Source organism: Phyllobates terribilis, unplaced genomic scaffold (assembly GCF_046119375.1).
Source record: "Phyllobates terribilis strain yellow unplaced genomic scaffold, ASM4611937v1 Scaffold_2__4_contigs__length_985480577, whole genome shotgun sequence".
NCBI lineage: Eukaryota > Metazoa > Chordata > Amphibia > Anura > Dendrobatidae > Phyllobates > Phyllobates terribilis.
This window is the reverse complement of record NW_027362762.1, coordinates 668,166,331-668,190,007: the sequence shown is the minus strand read 5'-3', so window position 1 is coordinate 668,190,007 and position 23,677 is coordinate 668,166,331. Positions and strand designations below refer to the sequence as shown.

The 23,677-nt window shown below is 44.1% G+C and overlaps 1 protein-coding gene across 3 annotated transcripts in view; it reads left to right on the top strand.

Moving 5' to 3' along the window:
• Positions 1-23,677, top strand: part of LOC141223837 (calcium/calmodulin-dependent protein kinase type 1G-like) — a 236,017-nt gene that overhangs the window by 144,166 nt on the left and 68,174 nt on the right. For all 3 annotated transcript variants that reach the window (XM_073666860.1, XM_073666858.1, XM_073666859.1), the window contains 2 exons: positions 12,717-12,845; positions 23,397-23,471. In XM_073666860.1, coding sequence (XP_073522961.1) covers positions 12,717-12,845; positions 23,397-23,471 — 204 coding nt within the window. The remainder of the gene's footprint in view (positions 1-12,716; positions 12,846-23,396; positions 23,472-23,677) is intronic.

Below are 23,677 nucleotides of genomic sequence, written 5' to 3'. Positions count from 1 at the left end.
AAGCCTACAATCTGTGGTAAGCCTCGCTCCGTCACACCGCTGCACGACCAGCTCTACCCCCACTTACTGTATCCTCACCCATCAACTGTAGACTCCAAGCCCTTGCGGGCAGGGTCCTCGCTCCTCCTGTAGCAGTCACCGTCATGTTTTGTTAAAGATCATTGTAATTGTTCATGTATGTATATCCCTTTTTTCACATGTAAAGCGCCATGGAAGAAATGGCGCTATAATAATAATAAATAATAATAATATATATTTATATATATATATATATATATATATATATATATATATATATATATATATATGAGACTCAAAACGTTCAGTTTCAACCTTTGTACTATTAAACAGAGACAGTAATCTGATATTTTTATTTGTGTAGTTAAAAAATTAGAATGTAGGTAAGAGAAACCACACATGGCTGGTGAAAGTAGGACAGGGAGGATGTAGATAATTTGTTGATAAGGCTTTGCCTGGTCAATCCAGGTTTACAGATGGCAAAGGTTTGTTGCATAAGTCTTCCTTGTGTAACTAGGATTTCAGCTTTAACTTTTGATGTGCTGAAATGGCTAACTGGAAAATTGCCATTTAAGAGAAAGCTAATAAATGGAGGTTTGGTCTATTATACTTACAATTAGCTTTTTATGGTAATTAAAATATATGAATGTTAAAGACTTTCTATTAACAAGCTAAAGGTAAAAATGTTATCACATAGCCAGTCTAAGGCCAAATGGCATAGCTCACGTTATGTGATAAAGTAGATACATCTGATTGACAGAAATCATGGGAGCCCACAGCAAAAGTCCTAATAGGGCACATCCCCCTCTACATGCTCTATACCACCAAAAAATGGTACAGTAGGCGGGGTTATACCTCCCAACTTTTAATAATAATTCCAATACTGAAGCCCCTTAGTATTTTCACCCACTATTATACCGCTTTCATGGCCCTTATTGAGTATAATGCCCTAACAAATGTCCCACATACAGCATGATACCCCGACAGTGAATTACCCCCACAGTCCCACTTAACGCACATTATGCAAGTTATGAATACACAACAGTGCCTCTAACAAAACATAATGCTGCCACAGTAACCCCAACACAGTATGATAGCTTCACAGCTCCCCTATACATATGGAGGACCCACAGCCCCCTATACACAGCGTGATGGTCCCCAAAGCCTCAACAAACAGTATGGGAGCCCCCACATATAATATGATGTCCCCTACAGCTCCAACATGCATTATGAGGTGCCCCACAACCCTCTAAATAGTATGAAAGCTTCTACACAATATTATGTCTCTCACAGATGTTACAGGCAGTGTGAGAGTACCCACACACAATATACACTGTGTTCCAAATTATTATGCAAATAATATTTTCTCAGATTTTCCCAAATTACCTATATGAATTGCAGTCATTGTAATTTTCTAGTCAAATAACTATTAGAGTACAATTGAAAGGTTTTTGTACAAACTGCCTATGATAACAGTATATTTTTAAAAAATAAAACACTCAAACTGCACTCAAAATGCATGTTCCAAATTATTATGCACAGCAGAGTCTTCAACCTTTTCATTTTAATAAAGAACAAATAAATGGTCATTTTTGAAATTATAAGCATTAGCAGGTTATTACAAACTGAAATCAAACAGTTTTCAACTCAAAACTTTATTGTAGGTGATGTTACATTTGCACATAGGACCCCTTGTTTGAAAGGAGCTTCTGAACTCTCTCGTCCATTGAATTTGTCAGGTTTTGGATGGTTTCTGCTTTAATTGTTTTGCATGAGGACAGAATACCCTCCCAGAGCTGTTGCTTAGATGTGAACTGCCTCCCGCCATCATAGACACTCCTTTTGATGATGCTCCAGAGGTTCTCAATGGGGTTGAGGTCAGGGGAGCATCGGTGCCACACCATAAGTTTGTCCCCTTTTATGCCCATAGCAGCCAGAGATGCAGATGTGTTATGTGCAGCATGAGACGGGGCATTATCATGCATGAAATGATCTCGATGGTCCAGATGGATGGAGTGGAGGATGGCTGGTTGATGGACACCCCATGCAAACATGGCTACGGCGCTAACAAGGAGGAGGTGGAGTAATGTTTTGGGCTGGAATCATGGGGAGAGAGATTGTTGGCCCTTTTAGGATCCCTGAAGGGGTAAAGATGAACCCCATAATGTATGTTGAGTTTCTCAAACAGCACTTCCTTCCATGGTTCAAGAAGAAGAACCGTGCATTCCGCAGCAAGATCATTTTCATGCATGATAATGCACCGTCTCATGCTGCACATAACACATCTGCATCTCTGGCTGCTATGGGCATAAAAGGGGACAAACTTATGGTGTGGCACCGATGCTCCCCTGACCTCAACCCCATTGAGAACCTCTGGAGCATCATCAAAAGGAGTGTCTATGATGGCGGGAGGCCGTTCACATCTAAGCAACAGCTCTGGGAGGGTATTCTGTCAAAACAATTGGAAGCAGAAACCATCCAAAACCTGACAAATTCAATGGACGAGAGAGTTCAGAAGCTCCTTTCAAACAAGGGGTCCTATGTGCAAATGTAACATCACCTACAATAAAGTTTTGAGTTGAAAACTGTTTGATTTCAGTTTGTAATAACCTTCTAATGCTTATAATTTCAAAAATGACCATTTTTTTGTTCTTTATTAAAATGAAAAGGTTGAAAACTCTGCTGTGCATAATAATTTGGAACATGCATTTTGAGTGCAGTTTGAGTTTTTTATTTTTTTTAAAAATATACTGTTATCATAGGCAGTTTGTACAAAAACCTTTCAATTGTACTCTAATAGTTATTTGACTGGAAAATTACAATGACTGCAATTCATATAGGTAATTAGGGAAAATCTGAGAAAATATTATTTGCATAATAATTTGGAACACAGTGTAATGTCAACCACAGCACCTCACAATGTTTGAGGTTCCTCACAGCCCCACACACAATATGATGTCCCCTACAGCCCCAGCATGCAGTTTGAGGCGCCTCACACATTATGAAGGCCCCGATACATGATATGATGTCCCCCACAGCCCTCCACTAAGTATAAGGGCCCCCACAGTCCCCAATTCAGTATGGACACACACACATAATTTTCTCTCATGTCTGCTGTGGTCAGTGCACTGGAGGCTCTATCTGCACAAAAGGCACAATGTCCCTTTGAATTCTGAAAGGTGCTAATTTTTTTACCTACAGAACATTTCTTATAATATGTTTAATGGCTATGCACAACTTTGCTTTTTTAAAATTGTTTATTTGCTTCTTAAATGCAAAGTTAAAGGGGTTGTCCTCTTTCGAAAATCCTGGTACTCAGGCGCAATTTGTTTTATATATACAGGTTCATCTCACTAAATTAGAATATCATCAAAAAGTTAATTTATTTCAGTTTTTCAATACAAAAAGCGAAACTCATATATAGAGTCATTACAAACCAGTGATCTATTTCAAGTTTTTGTTTCTGTTAGTGTTGATGATTATGGCTTACAGCCAATGAAAACACAAGAGTCATTATCTCGGTAAATTAGAATAATTAACAAAAAACACCTGAAAAAGCTTCCTAAGCATTCAAAAAGGTCCCTTGGTCTGTTTCAGTAGGCTCCACAATCAAGGGGAAGACTGTTGACTTCACAGATGTCCAGAAGGCAGTCATTGACACACTCCCCAAGGTCCCAGAGTTCCAATTTTCATTTGGAAATCAATGTCCCAGAGTCTGGAGGAAGAGTGGAGAGGCACACAATCCAAGCTGCTTGAGGTCTAGTGTGAAGTTTCCACAATCAGTGATGGTTTGGGGAGCCATGTCATGTGCTGGTATAGGTCCACAGTGTTTTATCAAGACCAAAGTCAGCGCAGCAGTCTATCAGGAAATTTTAGAGCACTTCATGCTTCCCTCTGCCGACAAGCTTTTTGGAGATGGAAATTTCATTCTCCAGCAGGACTTGGCACCTGTTCACATTGCCAAAAGTATTAAATACCTGGTTTAAACCAACAGTATCACTGTGCTTCATTGGCCAGCAAACTAGCCTGACATTAACCCCATAGATTCTCTATGGGGTATTGTCAAGAGGAAGATGAGAGACACCACACCCAACAATGCAGACGAGCTGAAGGCTGCTATCAAAGCAACCTGGGCTTCCATTACACCTCAGCAGTGCCGCAGGCTGATCGCCTCCATGCCACATTGCCGCATTGATGCAGTAATTGATGCAAAAGAAGCCCCGACCAAGTATTGAGTGCATTTACTGAACATACATTCCAGTAGGCCAACATTTCGGATTTTAAAAACATTTTTCAAGCTGTTGTTGTAAAGTATTCTAATTTACTGAGATAATGACTTTTGTGTTTTCACTGGCTGTAAGCCATAATCATCCACATTAACAGAAATAAACACTTGAAATAGATCACTCTGTTTATAACGACTCTATATAATATATGAGTTTCACTTTTTGTATTGAAGAACTAAAATAAAGTAATCTGTATATATATATATAAAACATATATAATATATATATAAAACATATATAATATATATATATATATAATATATATATAAAACATATATAATATATATATAAAACATATATATATAAAACATATAAAACACACTTTTTTGTGTATAATTCCACATGTGTTAATTCATAGTTTTGATGCCTTCAGTGTGAATGTACAATTTTCATAGTCATGAAAATACAGAAAAATCTTTAAATGAGAAGGTGTGTCCAAACTTTTGGTCGGTACTGTAATATATATATATATATACACACATATATATATATATATATATATATATATATATATATATATATATATATATACACATATATACATATATATATATACACACATATATATATATATATATATATATATATATATATATATATATATATATATATATATATATATATAGTGGGTACGGAAAGTATTCAGACCCCTTTAAATGTTTCACTCTTTGTTTCATCGCAGCCATTTGGTAAATTCTAAAAAGTTCATTTTTATATCTAATTAAAGTCCACTCTGCACCCCATCACTGAAAAAAAACAGAAATGTAGACATTTTTGCAAATTTATTAAAAAAGAAAAACTTAAATACCACATGGTCATAAGTATTCAGACCCTTTGCTCAGTATTGAGTAGAATCACCCTTTTGAGCTAGTACAGCCATGAGTCTTCTTGGGAATGATGCAAGAAGTTTTTCACACCTGAATTTGGGGATCCTCTGCCTTTCTTCCTTGCAGATCCTCTCCAGTTCCGTCAGGTTGGATGGTGAATGTTGGTGGACAGCCATTTTCAGGTCTCTTCAGAGATGCTCAATTGGGTTTAGGTCAGGGCTCTGGCTGGGCCAGTCAAGGAAGGTCACACAGTTGCTCTGAAGCTACTCTTTTGTTATTTTAGCTGTGTGCTTAGGGTCATTGTCTTGTTGAAAGGTGAACCTTCGGCCAATTCTGAGGTCCAGGGCACTCTGGAAGAGGTTTTCATCCAGGATATCTCCGAACTTGGCCGCATTCATGTTTCCTTCAATTGCAACCAGTTGTCCTGTCCTTGCAGCTGAAAAACACCACCATAGCATGATGCTGCCACCACCATGCTGGGACTGTATTGGGCAGGTGATGAGCAGTGCCTGTTTTTTTCCACACATACCGCTTAGAATTGTCACCAAAAAGTTCTATCTTCGTCTCATCAGACCAGAGAATCTTATTTCTCATTGTCTGGGAGTCCTTCATGTGTTTTTGAGCAAACTCTACTCAGGCTTTCATATGTCTTGCACTGAGGAGAGGCTTTCATTAGGCCACTCTGCCATAAAGGCCACGACTGATGGAAGGCTGCAGTGATAGTTGACTTTGTGGAACTTTCTCCCATCTCCCTACTGCATCTCTGGAGCTCAGCCACAGCGATCTTGGGGTTCTTCTTTACCTCTCTCACCAAGGCTCTTCTCCCACAGTTGATCAGTTTGGCTGGACGGCCAGGTCTAGGAAGACTTCTGGTGGTCCCAAACTTCTTCCATTTAAGGATTATGGAGGCCACTGTGCTCTTAGGAATCTTGAGTAATGCAGAAATTCTTTTGTAACCTTGGCCAAATCTGTGCCCTGCCACAATTCTGTCTCTGAGCTCCTTGGGCAGTTCCTTTGAGCTAATGATTCTCATTTGGTCTGACATGCACTGTAAGCTGTGAGGTCTTATATAGAAAGGTGTGTGCCTTTCCAAATCAAGTACTATCAGTTTAAACACAGCTGGACTCCAATGAAGAAGTAGAACCATCTCAAGGAGGATCACAAGGAAATGGACAGCATGTGACTTAAATATGAGTGTCTGAGCAAAGGGTCTGAATACTTATGACCATGTGATATTTCAGTTTTTCTTTTTTAATAAATTTGCAAAAATGTCTACATTTCAGTTTTTTTTTTCAGTCAAGATGGGGTGCAGAGTGTACGTTAATGAGAAAAAAATGAACTTTTTCGAATTTACCAAATGGCTGCAATGAAACAAAAAGTGAAAAATTTAAAGGGGTCTAAATACTTTCCATACCCACTGTATGTTTATATATTATTATTTATTATTATAGCGCCATTCATTCCATGGCGATTTACATGTGAATATATATATATATATATATATATATATATATATATATAAACTTCTCTGGTTCACTGATACATTTCTGCCGCTGCTTCTGATGTCTGTAATTGGCTACAGTGCTGCCATCTCGTTGAAAGTGTAAATGTGAGCTCAGCGGGTCTGAATGCAGTATTCCATCTTATTGATGTAGCCGCTAAGCTTAGTGATTGGCTGCCATGCTTTGGACGTGATGTCAGTGCTGCAGCCAATTACAAACACCAGGAGCAGCAGCGGATACTCAGCAGCAGAGCTGTGGATTATGAGGAAAGTGCAGTTTATTTTTTAAAAACAAAATGTGTCTGGGTACTGGGATTTTCTGAAAGAGGACAATTCCTTTGAGCAATTTTCTAAATAGTATTTCTAAAAAAATTCTATTTTGCTGTCTGTAAGTGTTTTATCTAGCTGAGTGCTTTTATAAAAATATTACAAATCCATCAGAATTCATGGTTCTGATAGTTTCCCTTGCCATTCCTTTCCTTCACTTAGTGTTAGAGATGGCAAGAGGGAGGGTGTTTCTATACAGATCTGCAGTGGAGAGGGGAAAAAGTATCACAAGGTGGACAGAGAAAACATTCAATAGTAAAAAAGGAAAGCATAAGAAATAGAAAAAAAGTTCATGTTAGAATCTGTACTGATATATAAGCTAACCAAGACAGCAGAACCGTGGATAACACAGAGTTCACATCCAGCCTACATTACTGAGAGAAATACTCTCACTAGAGAAAAATCTGAAACTTACACATTCCTACTTTTCTGTAGGGCAGTGTACATTTTGGGTAGTCCCAGTCTTTTTCCTTTTTTGGATGAGAGTAAACGTTCCACAGAAATGAACTTTCTTACATTCTGGATTTATTTATTTCCCATTGCTTTAATAATGCTGACATATTCTTCAGCGCTGTACACAAGGCATGACAAAACTATCAGGATGGATTTCTCTTTCTCGGGAAGCAAAGCAGATTATACTTTGCTCATTGTCAACTACATTTTTAGCAAGTCTGCTTTTGGATTGCCTATAAATGCTGTGTGTCTGCCCTGGTAGAAAAAAAATTGTTCTTTGTATCACAAGAGTTATTTCCCTATGGACATAGATAATTGAAATAGTGGAAAACTGTAGAAAAGCAATCTGATGCAGGAGCAAAACATGATCACATTGTAAGAAGAAGATTAAATGAAGCAGAAAGAATTGTATCCACTTCTGTGGAGCACATTCCTGATCCGTACTAGTGCCACTCCAGAATGCACAAAATGCCATTACGTAGGATTCGTTTTCTTAATTGACATATAAACGTTTTATTTCCCAAAACATTCACAACTTAGAGTTTGATGCATTTTTAGTTACTGACCTAAAATCACACTAAGGCCATGTTCACACTTTCAGTATTTGGTCAGTATTTCAGATTAGTATTAGTAAGCCAAACCTACTATACTATAATGTACCACTAAGAAAACCCATCTTTTGACAAACATTAGCACCGCCGCTTTGTCTTCTTCACCCCCTTCTATAACATGATGCTGGCAGATCAGATTGCTTGTTCAATGTGACAGGTTCCTTTTAAAAACACAATTGATAACAATGAACAAGATGTTCCTGATTACATCTAAAGGCTTCTTATGACTGTGTCCCCATCTGAAATCATCAGAAGTTAAAGACGTTGAGGGACTTAGTGAGGATTAGTGGCTGCTAATCAAGGAGACAGGTACTTGATGCCAATAAAGTAACCACGATTAACCAGTATGAGCACAGAAAAAGCTTAACTGATTACATAAGATGGCAATTTTGATCTATAAATGACTACAATATGCATCTACGCAATAAATGCTGAGAAAAGAATTTGAAGTATGATGTTCATATCTTGGGGGAGAGTTATTAAACAATTTACACCAGTTTTTAAAAAAAAAAAAAATCAAAAATTTTGATAGGTGTGAGTATCTAAGGGATAACATTTTTCCTTAAGCTTGGTTAACATGGTGAGGAGACTTTTAAAGCCGCAATGCTCCTCTGGGAAATATGCAAATTGTCTCTTCAGAGAGGAAGAGGACCAGAACTCTAGTGCCGCCTATAGGAAGTAGCAACCCTAAAAGTTAATATCGACCCTTTATCGAGCCTTATCACATGACTTAGAATAAATGCCAAACCAGAAACTCAATTTGCAGACACTGTGTTTCGGGGTACTGCCCCTCATCAGTGCAAAGCATGAGTTCTGGTTTAGCTGGGTGAGAGGCGTCAGACCGGTATTTAAGGGGTAAAATTATAGGTGTAAGCAAAGAATTGCAATTTTATTTTTTTATTTTTAATCTGCTCTCACCATTTTTCATAAAACTTGTCAGACTCAGTGGAAGATGCACAACAATGTGAGGCTTAAGGTGGCCATGATATCATAAGAAAGTCATTGGGATGGGCTGGGCATGCAATGTTTACTAGTTGTTTGACCGACATTTTTAAACAGAAGTCAGGGAATACAGCATAATGTCTGATCCTTTTTTCTTAAGGTAGGTACGTCACTGCCAGAGGTGTTTGACAGTGGTGTATTACCCTCTCTTCACTGAGGAAAAAAGTATTCTCGGCTGATAGGGGGTCTTGAGTAATAAATTGTCGACTGACAGTTATTGACTATGTATGACCACCTCTGGCTATGTTCACATCTACACTCCTTAACATTTAAATTATAACACCAAGAAGCAAAAGGGATGGAGTTATAAAAATCACAGGATTGACAGACATGTTAATGTTAGGAAATTATGAAAAAAAATGAAATAAAAATGTTCAAAACATCTTGTATGAGTATGAGCTCCACACGGAGAAATACACGCACTGACATGCCGTGCATGCTATCAATGAGGTTATTAATGGTTGTCTGAGGAATGTTCTGCCACACTGAATGCACTTGGGCATTTGCTGCTGGCAGATTTTTTTGCAGTTGTCAATCAATGACTTCCCATATATGCTTGAAGGAGGGCAAGTCAAGAGAAGCTGCAGGCCATGTCAGCACATTTAGGTCAAACAAGCTGCTCAGAGTAGCACAAACAACATGTGGCCTGGCATTGTCGTGTCGAAAAATGTCTCCTGGGACACTGTAGAGAAATGGACGTAGCAGTGGCTCTATGATTACTCCATTCTGTACTGCAAGTGAAATTGGATATCACATTCCAAGCCTAAAGCATCAAACAATGTCTATACAAACCATCAGAAGGCATATGCACAACAATGGGTTCCAAAAAAGAAGTTGAGCTACATGTATTCTATTGACCTCACACCACCATTCTCAAAGGCTTATCATATTGCAGAGAAAAATGGCACTGGAGCATGGAATGGAAGGCTATCCTCTTCAGTAATGAGTCCCACTTTTGTCTTCAACACAATTATAGCCAGAGATTAATCTGGAGACCACATAGGCGAGCTTTCATCTAGGTCCTACTAGACCACGTAGCCAACCATTCCACTGGACTCACTAATTCTTCCTCTCTGCGCTCTCCTGAATTCTAGGTAGAGACAGCACTACATGGCTGTGACGCGACCCCTGGGCCATGTTGTTAGGGATACCCGGAGCCGGATCAGATGGGGGTTGTAGTCTCCGAGTGGCTGTGACCCGGTCCGTGCCCAGGGTGTCAAACTCAGTGTGCGGCAGTCCTTGCAGATGTTCTTAGTGTCGACTACGCCACCCGTTGATTTGCGGTCAAAAGGCCGCCGCTGCAGGATGGTCCGCTGAGGCTGGTGGTGTGTGTGCAGCTGCGGTAGTATAACCCCCAACGGGAGGGGTATAGCCTCAGGGGGTCAGACGTGGAGGATGGTGGTTGTGAAGGTGCAGCAAGGAGACTCAGAGGCATGAAATGCAGTTTCAGGGTTTTTACTCACTGGTGTTGCTCGGGTCACTCTGTACAGCAGTGACCACCCAAGCCGTGCTGCGTCCACCAGGTGAGGGACTCGGTCAACTCCCGGGCAATTCCTGAGTATGGTCCTGAGCTCCCTTCTTCTCTCTCTCTCTGGCCGTTCTCACCAGGGATCCACCTATGTCCGGCTCCCTCGGGTCTCTTGTTGGTTGAACCTTCCCTGGCTTCCCTGACCCTATGCTCGGTGTGCCATTCTGGTGGATTTGGTGAGGGTCGTGGCAGATCCTGCCCACGACCTCCAGTTCCTGGCTAAGGTTTGCTTTGGCCTCCGCCAGCTTGGGATCCGGTACCCTTTTGCCGACCCTTCACCCTTTTGTCCTTATTCTGGGATCTTGGGGTCCCCTCTCGTCCTTCTCCTCTGGGTCCCTCTTCCTTCTCCTCTCCTGGAGTTACTGCTGACTCTCTGACTGACTGACTGACCCTGTCCTAAGATGGTGCCCACCTTATATACTCCCTCTATGTGTGAGCTCAGGTGACCAGCACCCAATGAGCTCCTACATTTACCCAGACTATTCCCCCTATCTGCCCCTACACTACTGGGATGTTCCACCCCCCTCCCACTCCAGCCAGGGACAGACGCAGTCGTACCTGCACATAAACTGGTGGGAGTACCATTGATCTGTCCCCCGGAAATGGGATGTATGTAGTGCATGCAGCCTTCTAGCTCAGTTCCATACTCCATCCTTACCCGGGAGTGGAATACCACACCTCTGGCTTGAGGTGCAATACCCCTGTAGCAGCCGAGTCCTCAGGGTGCTACAGCTGTACTTCATGTACAGCACCATGGAATCAATGGTGCTCTAAAGATAAATAATAATTATTATTATAATAATACCTTCCATCTGACATGTCTCTGAGTTTGACGTGAACCTCTCCACATCTACATCTGAGCTTGAAAGGCTCCCTACCTCTACTTCACAGATGCAACACCCAGTTTTCAGCGTCTACAGCATGCAATCAATTGTTATGATAGAGTAGCTGCTCACTCAGGATAATAGGTAAATCTAAATACTGAAACTGACCCTGCCGGTTATTGTAAGGACTAGAGATCCTGACCCCGCAGTCCCTAGTGGCTCCTGCGTGAGCAGGGATCACCCTAACTACATACTAGAAGATAGCAGCTTGGACCTATGCTGCCTAAAAGGCCATTGAGCTCATCACGTTCCTCCTAAAGAACCGGAGGGAGGAGCAGAGTGAATTACCTACAAAAGACAAAATGTGCTGAAAAAGGAAAAGAACCCAGAGTGAGTAAAATATACCACGAAATACAAAATGTACACAAAAAACAAACAGAAGGTAGGTGCAGAATAAAGAACAGAAACGGCAAGGAGAAAAACTGTAGCTGAAATTTCACTGACTGGCTTTAAGCTACAGCAGAAAGACTGAACATCCACAAGAAACTACCACCAACAGGAAATGCCCGTAGGGTGACAGAATATAAAGCTGCACCTGAAAGTTGATAGGGCAGACAAATGAAAACACCTGTGTTATGCCAAACAGACTGTAGTCAGAATAACAGAACCTAAACACCTGGAGAGAAAGTGTGTCTGCTGTGGCTCGGTGGACAGTGAAGCCGACTACAAAACAAAGGCTCAAGGGTTTGAACCCAGGAGCATGACAGAAATACTCTGTACTCTTCCTTTGGTGTGGGAACCTCACACTCCAACTTGACACACCCACTGTTTAGCAGACAACTTTCAATCTGTCAGTTTAACCTCACAGGCGGCTGGTCTTCCAAACCTAGGGAAGACATGAAGGAAAACTCTCCTTCAGCAGCTTGGCATGGAACTCCTCTTCTACCTGTGGTCTGACCAGAGTTACTACACTGCACCATAGCCCACCCCAGCAGCCGACAAACTATTCCTGACTAGTTATACATATAGTATTACATGGTGCCCAATAAAATCCGTGAATGTGCAAGTTAAACATCCTTCTTGTTGTGGCTCATAAAAGGGGGTCCACAGTGGAGGGTCCCGAAACATGTCTTGTCTGTAGGGGTTAATCAGATGGGGCAATCCCTTCATTGCACTGAACAGAAGATATGCACTGAAGAATTTTTGAAAAAGCTAATTATTGTTATGGGTTAACCTAAAACTAATAATGAAATGATGCAGTCAAGATTATTTGAAATTTTGATTTAAAATTCTCCTTTATTCAAAGCTGATACATTAATCTATTTTGTCTCTCCTGCAGTGGAGCCTTCTCTGAGGTGTTTTTAGTAAAGCACAGAGCTACTGGACACCATTATGCACTGAAGTGTATAAAGAAAGTGAACAGTTCAAGAGATCGAAGCTTGGAAAATGAAATTGCAGTGCTGAAGAAGTAAGACTTCTATATGTCATATGTGTCAAATTGAGTGTTACATATTCAAACTAATTGCTCTGGGATCACTTGTTTATAAAATTCATTTCACTTCAAGACACAGAGCTTATCTGTTAAAGGGATTGGCCAGGACTGTGGACTGTGATATTGATGACTGTTCTGAAGGATAGACTATCAATATCAAATCACTGAAGGTCCAGATGTACTCAATGTACAAAACTGGAACACCAAAGTTCCGTTCACTGGTTCACTGTGTACTGGCCATTATCAGGTACAGCAGCTAAGCTCCCATTGAAATCAATAGAAGTTTAGCTCCCAGGAATGGCCGTCACACAGTGTATAGAGTTGTGCTGTTCCAGCTAATACACTGTTTTCATCAGGCCACTGCCAGAGCTGATAACAGCTGATCATGAGGATGCTTGGTGTCAGGCCTCCAATCAATTGGTGAATGGGTCATCAATTATTTCAGTTCCGGGGCACAGGAGGCAGCAGCCGTCTGCTGCAGCCTACACTGTCCCCGCTGCTAAAGAAAATGAATATTCACTGCTCCCCACGCCCGTGGGGCATGGGGAGCACTGAATATTCATGCTCCATAATAGCGGCACATGGGCGTGGGGAGGGGTGAATATTCATGCCCTTTAATAGTGGGTACATGCGATCGCCCAGCAGCAGCAGGAGCCGCGCTGCGGCTACGCTGTGTGCCGACTATTAATGAGCATGAAGTCACTGCTCCCCGCGTACACAGTCCCGGCATGGGGAGCAGTGACTTCCGGCAGTTAATCTCTCCTTGTGAGCCGCTCATGGTAGTAACATCATGCGCGGCTCACATGGAGAGATCAGTGCGGGCAGACAGGACGCAGCGCTGGAGGAGAGAAGAAAGGTGAGTAGGAATGTTTATTTTTTTATGTGCAGCATGATGGGGATTAGGGGGACCATGCATACCAAAATAAGGATGAGGGGGCATACATAACAGGATAAAGGTGAGGGGGCCATACATACCAGGATAAGGCTGAGGGGGGCATACATAACAGGATAAAGATGGGGGGGCCATACATACCAGGATAAGGATGAGGGGCCATACATACCAGGATAAGGATGAGGGGTGCCCTGCATACCAGGATAGGGATTAGGTGTGCCATGCATACCAGGATAGGGATGAGGTATGCCATGCATACCAGGACAGGGATGAGGGGTGCCATGCATACCAGGATAGGGATTAGGAGTGCCATGCATACCAGGATAGGGATAAGGGTTGCTATGCATACCAGGACAGGAATGAACGGTGCCATGCATACCAGGATGGGGGTGGGGGCCACGTATAAAAGGAAGGGGGGGCATATATAGCAGGATGGGGGATATTGTCAGAATTGGGGGACATTACCCCTATACCAGTGTCAGCAGAAGACCCCTCCCCCTTAAAAGTGCATCGTGAACATATTTTTTGCTTAGATTTTTTTTCTATTTTCCTCCTCTAAAACCTAGGTACGTCTTATGGTTCGGTGCGTCGTATTTATGGTAATTTATAAGCATTTCCTGTTTTCCTGTCTCCAAGACTATCAGAGCGGTAGCACATCCCTCTGGCTTGCCCTTGTATCCGATTACTGGTATCTCCTTCTCTGCCTCTCTGATCACACTCCTGAGGACTGCAGTGACGAGGTGAGGGGGCGCCTCACCGGGAAAGTGTAAGTGAAGCAAGCTGCAGGCGTCCGGGACGCCTGGGGTATGGAAAAAAGAGAAAGAGCGATGCTGTGCCCAGAAAAACACACCTCTTTCACTCGTCTGGCCCACCCTTGTATTACCTCCTTCTCTGCCTCTCAGATCTCGCTCCTGGGGACTGCAGTGAAGCGCCGCAGGTGTGCATGTGCGAGATCTGAGAGGCAGAGAAGGAGGTAATACAAGGGCGGGCCAGACGAGTGAAAGAGGCATGTTTTTCTGGGCACAGCACCGCTCTCTCTTTTTTCCATACCCCAGGCGTCCCGGACGATTGCAGCTTGCTTCACTTACACCTTCCCAGTGAGGCGCCCCCTCACCTCGTCACTGCAGTCCTCAGGAGCGAGATCAGAGAGGCAGAGAAGGAGGTACCAGTAATAGGATACTAGGGCGAGCCAGAGGGATGTGCTACCGCTCTGATAGTCTTGGAGGCAGGGAGAGCTGGGCAGGCAGGGAGAGCTGGGCAGGCAGGGAGAGCTGGGCAATCCAAGCAGGATTTTTATACAACAACCAGCCAATCGCCGGTAAGGTTCATCACTTTAAAATTGTCATATTGAAATCAAATCTGATTTTTTTTTTTTTTTTTTACCGTATGTGCATTAGAAGAGGGGTAGTCTTATACGGCGAGTATATCCCAAACTCTATATTTTAACTGGAAAAGTTGGGGGTCGTCTTATACACCCAGTCGTCTTATACTCCGGAAAATACGGTACTTTTATGCCTAAAAAATACAAAAGTATTCTAGAAGTGATACCTCAGAGCAGAGAGTCTCCTTCATCAGACAGGTTTACTAATGAGTTTCTGAGACAATAACACAACATTTAAGAGATGTTAAATGTGCTCTTGTCTCCGTCATTCATTTGTAAAGGCGCCTGATGAAGGAGCCTCTGTGCTCTGAAAGATTGCAAATATAATTTTTCTGGTTAGCCAATAAAGGTATAATTCCTAGAATGTGTTTGTCTTTTTTGGGCAAAAAAAGTATTCACATTGATTTGTATATAATTTGTACTATACTGTGATATGCTATCACCCACTGGTTGGGATCTGACTGATTTGCAGATTGATGGGGCTAGTTATATGGACTGCTCTTTTTAAGGCTTTTTCCTGCACATCAATGTTCCCAACCACCTGCGGTGCAATACAAGCCTTTTCATTTGTGTGATAGACAAAAGCTATAATAATGTAGGATGGGATTAGCTACCCACAATTTTAAGTCTGTATTTTTGCAACAACAAACTAAATTCACACTGATGAAATTTTGCAAACTTGATATGCGCAATGTTATTTAAATAGGTTCTCCGAGGGTCTATTGATGAGTGATGACTAGTGTTGAGCGATACCTTCCGATATCGGGAAATATCGGATCGGATTGGATCGGACCGATACCGAAAAAGTATCGGATATCGCCGATTCCGATACCGGAAACCAATGCAAGTCAATGGGACAGAAATATCGGAATGAAAATAAACCCTTTCTTTCCTTGTAGGTTAATTCTACATGAAGGAAAACAACTAAGAATAATGTAGAATGTATTGGGGGAGGTGGGGGAGACAATAAAGGCATAGAGGTTTAGCCCAATCAAATGGAATAGCAGGAATTAATATTTTTTTTAAGACATTCTGAGTTACGGAAATATTGACTATGTTAAGTATTTTTATATTTTGTCAGATATTTATGTTTCACTACTTCCATGCTCTTCACCTTCTTTTTTACTTCTCCCACACTTTCTCCCACACTTTCTCCTTCATCATCCTCAGCATCAGCATCTTTTTCATCCACTTCTTCTTCACCTTCTTCATCTTCTTCTTCACCTTCTTCGTATTATTCTTTTTTTTTCATTCTTCATATTCTACTTCTTCATCTTCTTCATATTCTTCTTCTTCATCATATTCTTATTTGTGACAGGCATTCCTGTAGTTGTTATCTATAAAAGGTTGAACATTACACCTTTCGTTCTGCCCGTCACAAAAGATTTACAACAGGATTTGTCCGCGTTCAGTTTGGCCTGCAGCAGCAGGTCTTTTCCAGGGGCACCACGAGGAGGAACGGACTCACCCCCATACACTGCTTAGTCATCTTCTGCTTATAATTTAGATATTATCTTTTGCTCTGATTTTTTGTCTTATGCTTAATGTTCTTCCGCTTTTTGTTCTGCAGCTTCTTGTATTTCTGCTTCTTGGTTTTCTGTCTCTTGTTCTTCTGTATCTTGGTGCTTGTCTTCTCTTTGTCCTCTTGGTCAACTTCTTCAGGGTCATCTTCTTTGTCTTCTTCGGGGTGGTCTTCAGGGTCGTCGTCTTCGGGGGTCCTCGTCTTCGGGGTCCTCGTCTTCTTCGGGTTGGTCTTCTGGGTCCTCATCTTCGGGGTCCTCGTCTTCTTCGGGGTGGTCTTCAGGGTCCTCGTCTTCTTCGGGGTGGTCTTCAGGGTCCTCGTCTTCTTCGGGGTGGTCTTCAGGGTCCTCGTCTTCAGGGTCGTCGTCTTCGGGGCCCTCGTCTTCTTTGGGTTGGTCTTCAGGGTCCTCGTCAGGGAAATCCAGAGTGATTACCAAGAACCATTTCAAAAAGCTTGAACTTGGAAATGTAGCAGAAGGTACAAGAAGGCTGAGGAACTACCGAGGACCAGCTGACGGTACTGGAACCCGGATGGGTAGCAGAAGGTACAAGAGCCAATGGAACTACCGAGGACCAGCTGATGGTACTGGAACTCGGTTACTAAGCAGGAGGTACCTATGCCAGAAAGCACTACCAAGGACCAGCAGACATTGGTGGAACTTGGATACCGAGAAGGAGGCACCTAATCCAAAGGCACTGCCGAGAACCAGCTGACGGTACTGGAACCCGGATGGGTAGCAGAAGGTACAAGAGCCAATGGAACTACCGAGAACCAGCTGACGGTACTGGAACCCGGATGGGTAGCAGAAGGTACCCATGTAAAAAAAAGTTTCAAGGCCGCGAGCCGGCCGCAGTTACCAAAACCCACAGTCCTACAGGGGGTGCTTGTCCTATTGGCACTATGGAACCAGCCTTCATTGCCAGATCCCGCAGCCCACATAGGAGTCACCTAAACTGCAGGCACCATAGAGTCGGTTAACCTGACCGCAACACGACAGGACAACGCATTGGAGGCAAAGTGACGTTGACACTACCCGGAAACAGCTGGCGTGCTGGAACCAGGCTGGGCTGGAGGGAGTACCCGTGCCAAAGACACTGCGGAGAACCAGCTGACGGTACTGGAACCCGGATGGGTAGTAGAAGGTACAAGAGCAAATGGAACTACCGAGGACCAGCTGACGGTACTGGAACCCGGATGGGTAGCAGAAGGTACAAGAGCCAATGGAACTGCCGAAGACCAGCTGACGGTACTGGAACTCGGTTACTAAGCAGGAGGTACCTGTGCCAGAAAGCACTACCAAGGACCAGCAGACGTTGGTGGAACTTGGATACCGAGAAGGAGGCACCTAATCCAAAGGCACTGCCGAGAACCAGCTGACGGTACTGGAATCCGGATGGGTAGCAGAAGGTACCCATGTAAAAAAAAGTTTCAAGGCCGCGAGCCGGCCGCAGTTACCAAAACCTGCAGTCCTACAGGGGGTGCTTGTCCTATTGGCACTATGGAACCAGCCTTCATTGCCAGATCCCGCAGAACACATAGGAGTCACCTAAACTGCAGGCACCATAGAGTCGGCTAACCCGACCGCAACACGACAGGACAACGCATTGGAGGCAAAGTGACGTTGAGACTACCCGGAAACAGCTGGCGTGCTGGAACCAGGCTGGGCAGGAGGGAGTACCCGTGCCAAAGACACTGCTAGGAAACAGCTGGCGGTGCTGGAACCCAGGGTAAATACTAAAAACAGAGTGGAGCCAGAGGCGTAATTGGAGCAACTTTAAAATCTGTAGTAGTGTGAATGTGGACAGAGCAGGATAAATTGCCGTCCGCACAGCAGGGGAACAGCTGACGTTACTGAACCCCAATAACACGGCAGCAAGTGTTGACTGTGCAGACGGCACTTCCGAGCGCCAACTGGCGGTGTTGGAGCTCAGGGATAATACTGAAAACAGAGGAGCCAGAGGTGTAATTGGAGCAACTTTAAAATCTGTAGTAGTGAGAATGTGGACAGAGCAGGAGAAATTGCCGTCCACACAGCAGTAGAACAGCTGACGTTACTGAACCCCAATAACACGGCAGCAAGTGTTGACTGTGCAGACGGCACTTCCGAGTGCCAACTGGCGGTGTTGGAGCTCAGGGATTACAGTTCAGGTGGTAGAAACATGAACACAACAGGAGACCTGGATACTGTTGCCAACCAATTATTTATTCTGGAAGAGGACTGGCAAATTCATGAGAGATCCAGGCCTTGTTTATTTTGAGAAAAGTAAGCCGGTCAACGTTATCGGAGGATAGTCGCATGCGACGGTCTGTTAGTACACCACCTGCGGCACTAAAGACGCGTTCCGATAATACACTAGCAGCAGGGCAAGCTAGCACCTCCAATGCATACTGACTAAGCTCTGGCCATGTATCCAGCTTACAGACCCAAAACTTGAAGGGAGAAGAGCCGTCTGGGAGTACACTAAGAGGGCAAGACATGTAGTCTGTCACCATCTGACGGAAACGTTGCCTCCTGCTGACTGGAGCCGTCTGTGATGGTGTAGACATTTGTGGCGGCGGGGACACAAAACTTTGCCACATTTCGGCCATACTGGTCTTGCCTTGTGCTGAGGCGCTGCTTCTGCTCCCTCTTTGTGCAGAGCTTCCTCCACTGCCTCGACGCACTGAGCTGCTTTGTAAAGCACTAGCAGCACTGCTCTCGGTTGGAATGGAGAACATGATGGAATGCACCAGTGTGTCTTGGTACTCCCGCATTTTACGCTCCCGGTTCAACGGTTTTATGAGGCTTTGTAAGTTGTCCCGTTAGCGAGGATCTAGGAGGGTGGACACCCAATAATCAGCCGTGTTGAGAATGTGGGCGATGCGGCGGTCGTTTCTCAGGCACTGCAGCATGAAATCAACCATGTGCTGCAGACTGCCAACTGGCCAAGAAACGCTGTCCCCTGCTTGAGGCGTGATCTCTGCCTGCTCTGCATCACCCCACCATCGCTCTAGATACTGACTACTAGAGCATTGTGTACCTCCCTCCTCTGGACAGATGTCTTCCTCATCCATTGACTCCTCCTCATCCTCCTCACAAAGTGTCCCCTGCCTAGGCCTTTGTGAGGAACCACGTTGCGCAGACTGTAGAGAAGCAGATGGCATTTGTGACTCCTCATCCTCCACCTCTTCCAAAACCTCGTCCCTTAGTGCTTGCAGTGTTTTTTCAAGCAGGCAGATAAGGGGGATAGTCATGCTGACTAGTGCATCATCTGCACTCGCCATCCGTGTGGAATGATCGAAGGCACGCAAAACGTGGCAAATGTCCTTCATAGAGGCCCACTCAGTGGTGGTGAAGTGTGAAAGGCGCGCACTGCGACTTGTTTGCGCCTGCTGCAGCTGGTACTCCATTACTGCTGCCTGCTGCTCACACAACCTCTCCAACATATGTAACGTTGAATTCCACCTGATGGGTAGGTCACATATGATGCGATGTTCCGGAAGACGTAATCGGCGCTGCAGAGCTGCAATGCGTGATCTTGCGTTGCTGGAACGCCGCAAGTGAGCGCACTCTATGCGGACCTTGTGAAGCAGTGCATCAAGATCCGGATAGTCCCTCAAAAAACTCTGCACGACCAAGTTGAGCACATGTGCCAGACATGGGATGTGAGTGAGGTTGCCTACGCCCAGAGCTGCCACCAGTTTTCGGCCATTGTCACACACTACCATGCCTGGCTGGAGATCCGCTGGCACAAACCACACGTCGCTCTGCTGCTTGATGGCATTCCAGAGCTCCTGCGCTGTGTGGCTTTGATTCCCCAAAGAAATTAATTTTAATACGGCCTGTTGATGTTTGGCCACGGCTGTGCTCATATCGGTCATCATAACAGGTAACCGTTCACGGGTCGATGTGGAGGTAGACCGTGACGGCTCCTGCAGCGCTGATTCAGAGGAACTGGAGTATGAGGAGGAGTCAATGTGTACAGACTGGATTCCTGCAATCCTTGGAGTTGGCAGAACAAGTACAGCGCCACTCTCAAGATCTGTACCCGGCTCCACAACATTTACCCAATGGGCAGTGAGGGAAAGGTATCGTCCCTGTCCATGCTTACTGGTCCACGCATCGGTGGTCAGGTGGACCTTGCTACTGACGGCGTTTTGTAGCGCATGTTTAATTTTTCCCTCCACATGATGTTGCAGGGCAGGGACGGCTTGCCTGCTGAAATAAAAGCGGCTGGGCACGTTGTATTGTGGGACTGCCAATGCCATAAAGTTACGGAATGTGTCAGTCTCCACCAGCCTGAATGATAGCATTTCAAGGGCCAGTAGTTTAGCAATGCCAGCATTCAGAGCCTGTGCTCGGGGGTGGTTTGCCGAGTATAGGCACCTTTTCTCCCATGCCTGTGCTAACGATGGCTGTAGACTGGCCTGGGAGTGTGAGGATGACTGGGAAAGTGGTGCTGTGGGTGGAATTACACTGTGTCTCTGTTCAACAGTGCCAGAGATTCTTCCATGGCGATCCTGTGAGGAAGCCGAACCAGCTGTGTGTGAGCTGGAGGAAGAGGCTACAACACGAGCTGAAGAGGTGGTAGGTGGCGTTGTAGGTTGGCCTAGGTCTTCAGTGTGTTTTTGTAACTCCACCACGTGCTTGGTCCGCACATGTTTCCACATATTTGTGGTATTGAGGTTGCTGACACTTTTCCCTCTTTTCACCTTCTGATTACACAGCTTGCATTTAGCAAAGCAAATGTCATCTGCAACGGTGTCAAAAAAGGACCAGGCACTGCAAGTCTTGGGAGCGCCCGCTTTGGATTTTGGAAGAGCCATGCTCCTAATGGGTGCCAAAGTGGAGGCTACAGGCAACCAAGTCTGCCCCCTCCCTCTCCCTCCTTTTTGGGCTGTTCGGGGAATCTCTTCCTCAGAGCTGCTCCCACCACCTTCCTGTCCCTCACGCCATGATGGGTCAAGGACCTCATCATCTACACCACCCTCTTCAAACAACTGCTTCTCCTGGGTAGTCTCGACAGCACAGTACGCACCAGAAAGTGGCACCTGAGTCTCATCATCAGATGCGTACTGAGGTGTGCTGCTGACCATAGGCACTGGCCCACCCGCCTCTTCAGATTCAGAGAGACAAAACGGTTGCGCATCACTGCATACTACCTCTTCTTCAAATTCTCGAATTCTGCTTGGCTGGCCCCCTCATTCCAAGCCAAGAGATTCAGAGAACAGAAGTAGAGATGGCTCCTGTCCAGGGCTCTCTGACTGCCTGGGCAATTTGGCAGGTGGTGAAGAGACAGATGGGTGCTCTTCAGTGCTCAGGACCTGAGAGGATCTGGAACTAATTGAAGTCGATGCGTTAGCTGCCATCCATCCGACAACGGCTTCAATTTGATCCTCCCGCAGCAGTGGGGTACGGCTAGCTCCTACAAAGCTGCGCATAAAGGACTGTTCCCTGGTAAAACTGGGGGATGCTGAGTCACTGGTGCCCGCAGCAGGCACAGAATCCCCACGTCCTCTCCCTGCAGGCACAGAATCCTCATGTCCTCTCCCTGCAGAAACTCCACGCCCACGCCCACGGCCTCGCCCACGACCACATGCCTTACTCCCTGCCTTCTTCATCTTGGTAGACTGATAAAGATAGGCAGAAAAGTACTAAGGGCTTAGTGTGCTTATTCCTGAACAGCTGCTAACAGGTATAAGAAACACTAATTTTATAAAGTGTGGACTAGACTTTAATATGAGCTAATGTGGCCTACACAACTGTAAAGTGGAGTGTTTGGTGAACTTTATTTAGGTTTTTTTTGTCACAAAAAGACACTGGATGTGCCTAAAGATGTAATACCGATAGTATCACAAACTTTTTGTAGCTATTACAATGTAGGAAGGTAACCTACAATGCAATAGATGAGGCTACAAAAAATAGGCTAATACTAATCTGGCTGGGGCTGCAGGGCCCAATGCTGCAGAAAGGCTCCTCTATCTACTCCTATATAGTGTGTTTGGAACCAATTTAGCTGAATACGGATGGAACCACCACACTAATAGGAGATATCAGGAAAAATTATGAATTGGCAAAAAAGGACAATGTATGAGGCAGTGACACACACTGAGTGCACTACAACCAGACGTGGCTGAAGCACACACTACAGCATGAGCTGCACTGACACACACAGACCTTGCAGAAAGCGGTGAACAGCACAGAGAACTGTGCACTAGCGCTGCAAGGCACAGCGATTTATAAAGTAGCTTGGGTAAAGCAGAATAGACCAAATAGGTAGCTAAAACTGTCCCTCAGAACAACAGCGTCCTATCCCTAACTGAATTCACAGCAGAGTGAGCTCAAAATGGCGGCGGCGGCTTTTATAGTGCATCATGACATCATTTCAGCAGCCAATCACAGCCATGTCATTAGTTAAGATGCCTACATGCCTAACAGGATGTGCCCACACTTCTTAGGATCCTCATTGGCTGAATAAAATGAAAATGGCTCATTGCATTATGGGAACTTCCGATTCCGGTATACGATATTGCAAAAGTATCGGAATTAAGTATCGGAATTCCGATACCGCGAATATCGGCCGATACCCGATATTTCAGTATCGGAATGCTCAACACTAGTAATGACTTTAGTAATTTTTAAAGTTAAACCAAAACACATTTGTCTTACTAATAAAGTGTTTCCTGTTTCAATCTTCACCATCGATTGTATCAAATTAATTGAAAAAAAACATTGTGTCTTCTTCTCATCAGGATTAAACACGATAACATTGTGACACTTGAAGACATCTATGAGAGCTCTTCACACTTCTACCTCGTTATGCAGCTGTAAGTCATCTTCTGTATCGGATACATCAGTTACTATAGCTAAGTTCACTTTTTTACTACAATATAATGTCCCTAAATTATAATTGGTGCCATGACAACCATTGTGGCTATGTTCACACACAGCATTTGCAATTTTTTATGCATATAAGGAGCTGCTTTTTACAGTACCAAGAAAAGCTAAGAGATTTCACAAATCTTATGCACAC